We start from the raw sequence: 5,290 nt of genomic DNA, 5'->3' as shown, positions 1-5,290 counted from the left end.
ATACAAAAGATAAGCATTAAAAAAAGATAAATAAATAGATGAAACCTGATAAATAATATCTAGAAAACGATAAAGGAATGATAAATTAAAATGAAGAGGCGATAAAAGAAATAGGTATGAAAATAAGAAGAAAAAAAAACATGAAACGCAATAGTCACGATTAAGTCAAATCAACGAAGTAAACAAAAACAGAGAGAAAAATAATGAAAAAAAATAAGTGTACCAGTTAAGTTAATTGGAGTTGATGAGGAAGAGACACCTGCGTTCCCGTGTTCAGGTGTCGTGCGTGGCTTGGAAGCGCGTGGCAGTTGCATAAGTGTGTTTTGAGAGCTAGGGAATGTGGCTGCATTGAGACATGTTGTGTCAAGTGCGTGTAGTCACTGCTGTGTTCATGGTTTGTGTAAGAAGAGTGATGGGTTGAGTTGGGTTGGGATGGGTTGAGTTGAGTTGAGTTTGGGTTGGGATGGGTTGTGTTGCATTAGCTTGGGTTGGGTTGAATTGGGTTGGGTTAAGTTGGGTTGGATTGGGCTGGGGTGAATTGAATTGGGTTGGGTTTTGATTGGTTGAGTTGAGTTAAGTTGAGTTGAGTTGAGTTGAGTGGGGTTGGGTTGGGTTGAGTTGGGTTTGGGTTGGGATGGGTTGGATTGGTTGCGCTGGCTTGGGCTGGGTTGAGTTGGCTTGGGTCCGATTATTCTCTCGTGGTTAGCTGAGTCGACGAAATTGAATTGACTTAATTGATATATTGTGATGTTTGGTGAGGAGCTGTGTCACGGTGTGGTGTGGTGTGGTGTGGTGTGATGAGGTGTGCCACAGTGTGGTGTGGTGTGGTGTGTCACGTTGTGGCGTGGTGTGATGTGGTGTGGTGTGGTGTGATGTGGTGAGGTGTGGTGTGGTGTGGCGTGACGTGGTGTGGTGTGATGAAGTGTGTCACAGTGTGGTGTAGTGTGGTATGGTGTGGTAAAGAGTGGTGTGGTGTGGTGTGTCACGTTGTGGCGTGGTGTGATGTGGTGTGGTGTGGCGTGACGTGGTGTGGTGTGATGAGGTGTGGTGTGGTGTGGTGTGGTGTGGTGTGGTGTGGCATGTTGTGGCGTATTGTCTTGCACTATTTTGTAGTGTTGTACATTATGACAGGCATTTGTTTGCATTTTGACACGGAAGTAAAATTTCAGACTTGTTAAACGTATGTTTACATCTGCATTTTTTCTTGTTTTTTTTTTTTTTTCGATTTCCTCTTCCATCTCATTTACTAAATTTATTCAGAATCCCTTTAGCGTCAGTACCTCACCTTTGGCAATGGGACAACACACACTCACTCTTTCATGCCAATTATTTCATCCCTTCAGATACATTACTTAAACTCCAGAACTTTCTTTTTCCACGAAGCAATTACTCCCCGATTCACCACTCCACGAACTTGACAAGAGTGAGCAAGCCGCTTACAAACACCCGCTTATACATGATTCTAAGTTCGGTAAAGAGGCTTTTCATAAGGTTATTACTTCTACGCTCCTCAACCTCGAGTAAAAAGCCAGATTTTCATTTTACGCTGAAGAAAAACAGACGATCATTACCTCTATTTGGTACCTTAATGTTGTTCATTAACGGATTACTTATTGGATTATTTTTAAGTAAAGGCAATTCATTCTTTTACGAATATCTGTAGCTTTTCTTAGGGGAATATGTTAAGCAGGGACTATACGCGGGTGACATATGGATTTTTCCTGATCTTATTTATAAAATCATTCAAACACTTTCCACTCATCTTTGTTCCATAGCTCCTCGTTTCGTCCAGCTTCAATGTTTGAACGATACGTGAAGTGTGGAAACTGTTCGCGAGGGATTACGTGAAGCACTTACCTGGCTCTTGAATTATCCAAACTAATGCTTCATTGGAACTTAGAACAGAACCATTGCTACGATTAATTCATCTGTGTTCTGTAGTTATTCTCCTTCTTGTTCTTATGTTCAAAGGAGAAACGGACTGCAGTGGATATTCACAAAGCATTGCGTGAACTATAGACGTGGGAGTCTGAGGTGATCAAAACTAATGCTCCACTTGATCATATAAAACAGACCATTCCTACGGTTCATAAATTTCTTTTTTTTTTTTTTTTTTTTTTTAGCTATCCCTCTTCTTCCCGCTCTTAACGATTAAACGACGAGCACTGCATTAGCCAAAATGAGAAGGGATCGAGTGAATAGCAGGCAAAAATGCACGGGAGCACTTTGTGAGTAAGATGAATGGAACAGGATGAGGAGGAAAACACGAGATAGAACAGAAGAACTAATCTCTCTCTCTCTCTCTCTCCTCTCTCTCTCTCTCTCTCTCTCTCTCTCTCTCTCTCTCTCTCTCTCTCTCTCTCTCTCTCTCCTTGAAGAAGACAACATCCCGTTTTCCTCTGACTATTACATCTATTCTACTCACAGGAATGGGAATATACAGGAACAGCAGATGCCAGAAGGTACTCGTGAGAAGATGAGGTTATTTAGCAGAGAATTTGTAGTTACTATTTAACCAAATGAGGCAATGAAACCAGGCTCCTTGGAGATTGGTTCTCGAGAGACTGAGGGTGATGGACGGCTTCATAATCTTGGTCAAACCCTCCAGTGATGCATGACGTCCATGAGGAGGCGCAGCAGTGGTGGGACGTAAACACTTGGTGAGAGATCGGAGAGGGTGACGCTTGCTGGGTGAATGGAATGCGGGAGGCAAATAGACAAGGTCACGGACACACACACACACACACACACACACGCACACAAACACACACACACACACACACACACACACACACACACACACACACACACACACACACACACACACCTTCAACAAAAGGGAATTCTGTAATGAAGAACCAAAGATATGAATAAAGCACAGCGACAGGAACAGTGTCACAGAAACTATGACAAAAATAAAGACCTGAATAAAAAAAAAAGTTCCAGGATATTAAAATTTGAATATAAAACTTAGCACTGGTGAGTGGAAAACGAGAAACAAAACGAAAGGAAATGATGAAACTGTATCAAAATATCTTTTGAGAGAATGGGAAGCTAAAAATGAGCATGTTCAGGTACTGAGAGTCAAAGGAGAAAAGCACGAACACTTAGGTACAAACGAGTGTAAGATTCGAAGAACAGCGTAAATGCTTCAAAATAAAATGAAAAAAAAGAGGAAAGCGAAGATACGAATAAAAAAACTGAAGATAGAAAGAGGATGAAGTATTCTGACCTGCACTATGTATAAAGAACCTCAACACTGTCTGCTGCCTCCGCTCTGCTGGGATACGTGTCTCCCAGGCAAGGAGAGGCACGGCATCCGCCATCACACACCACACGGCCCTGCCACATTTCTCAGGCGAAACATCATCATCACCAACATCATCATCATCATCATCATCATCATTATCATCATCATTATCATCACCAACATCATCATCATCTGTTGAGCCCAAACCAAGACAGGCATCCGTCAACCTCCACCGCTCACCTCTCTCAGCTGTAAGGGGCCACTGCAGGCATCATGATAGGCAGGGTTTATGCAAGATTCGTGTTTAGAAAGCGAGTGGTGTGGCAAAATAAATAAATAAACTACACACACACACACACACACACACACACACACACACACACACACACACACACACACACACACACACACACACACACACACACACACACACAGTATGCCTTTCCCCCATCTGACGAATCTGGATACACCATTAGGAATACTGAGAAAAAATAATGCTGCAAATGGACCGTATCAAAGTGGAGGCTGATTTAGTAGTACCTTTTGTGGAGCAGTGCCGTGATGGAGTGGCTGGTATAGCACACCACGATAATGGGAGAGGAGAGAGAGGCAAGGAAGGATTGAGGGAGGGGGAAGAGAGGTAAGATGGAAGGAAAGGCGGAAGAGAAGGATGGAGTGAGTGAGGGAGGGAGGGATGAGTGGGAGGAGAGACTTAATTGCAGAAAGTCAAAGTTGAAGAGAGAGAGACAGGGAACAAGGAAATAAATAAGGAACGATGGAAGAAACTCACGGAAACGAATAGGGATGGAAAATGAAGGAAGGAAGAATGCCTTGCCGACTCAGACCCAGACGTTATTTCTAACACATTGTGAGGTCCTCGTGGTCCTGACAGGGCAATACAAATTCATCTCAGTCTGCATACCTGTTAGAATTAATCACCATGACGGTGGGTGGCAAAATTCGCAGGAAATTATCAGCTTGACAGCAATAATTATTCTTCTTTTAAAACGTTTGGGCCGCCGACGCGATGCTGAGCGCGGTGCAGGCCACGCCATTAGCATTCTTGTCACGCAGGCAGCGGGGAGGACGAGCAGGTCCTTGATCTGCCCGACTCGGATCATAGGTCAGGTGTTACGTGTGTTAATGATGTGCCTCACACGCCTCACTGCCCGCTACGTAATACATCTCACTAGTACATCCTTCCCCGGCCGCCCGAGTGGTCTCCCCGTCAACTGTAACACTTCGTATCACATAATCTACTACCGGGAAATCCTTTGGCATAATTCTGGTGTCTCCATCTCTACTCATCACCGCCTGATAGCGTCGGTTAGTTGCGATAACTTTGCTCTTCGGTTCATCGACGTCTTTATTTTAACTTCAAGAGAAGAAAGTAATCATGCAGAGCATAGTAAAAATATCTCATTATGCAAATACATACAAAAATATCCCATTATATGAACCAAAATAAACAAAAAGTTTGCCTCATAATACAAATCAAAGAAAAACATTCTTTCATTATACAGATTTAAACAATAACGTTCTCGTTATACAGATAAAAAAAAAAAAGTTGCTCATTATATTGATCAAAGTCTTCCTCCATTTTACATATGTACATAAAAATGTCCTCATTATAAAGAGCAAAATAAGCGCGGTGCCTCATTGCACAAACTGATTTACAAGACACAGTGTTCCTTTGTAGCCTGAAGGACAACAAACATACAGCAGGCGGCAGAGTCTGCGTCACCGGAGGAGAATGCATGAAGGGAGGAGACCCGCAATAAGAGACACTCACTCTCACCACACAATAATGTCAAAGGAAGCGAGGAGTGGCGCCAAACACCTTCCATTCTTGCAACTACCGCGAATGAAGACCTTGGCTGTCACACCAACCTTATTTGGCTGAGGCACCAGAGTTGAACCGTCGAGAGTGTGCTCGTGCATGAGTAACAGATAACCAGACTCTTTCAAGAGGGAGGTTTCAAGACACTTACCCTTCAATTTTTTGTGATTCTCTTGACATCTCTTTTGGGGATTGGTATC

General features: G+C 43.0%; 1 protein-coding gene across 1 annotated transcript; it reads right to left on the bottom strand.

Annotated features, from left to right (window-relative positions):
• Positions 1–767: 767 nt before the first annotated feature.
• On the bottom strand, positions 768–1,145 carry LOC135115085 (histidine-rich glycoprotein-like). The gene has a single exon (XM_064031576.1). The coding sequence runs from the start codon at positions 1,143–1,145 to the stop codon at positions 768–770; it is 378 nt and encodes a 125-aa protein (XP_063887646.1).
• Positions 1,146–5,290: the final 4,145 nt, after the last annotated feature.

Source organism: Scylla paramamosain, chromosome 28 (genome assembly GCF_035594125.1).
Source record: "Scylla paramamosain isolate STU-SP2022 chromosome 28, ASM3559412v1, whole genome shotgun sequence".
Classification (NCBI taxonomy): domain Eukaryota; kingdom Metazoa; phylum Arthropoda; class Malacostraca; order Decapoda; family Portunidae; genus Scylla; species Scylla paramamosain.
Note: the sequence above shows the minus strand (reverse complement) of the source record. Positions and strands in the feature narration are given on the sequence as shown.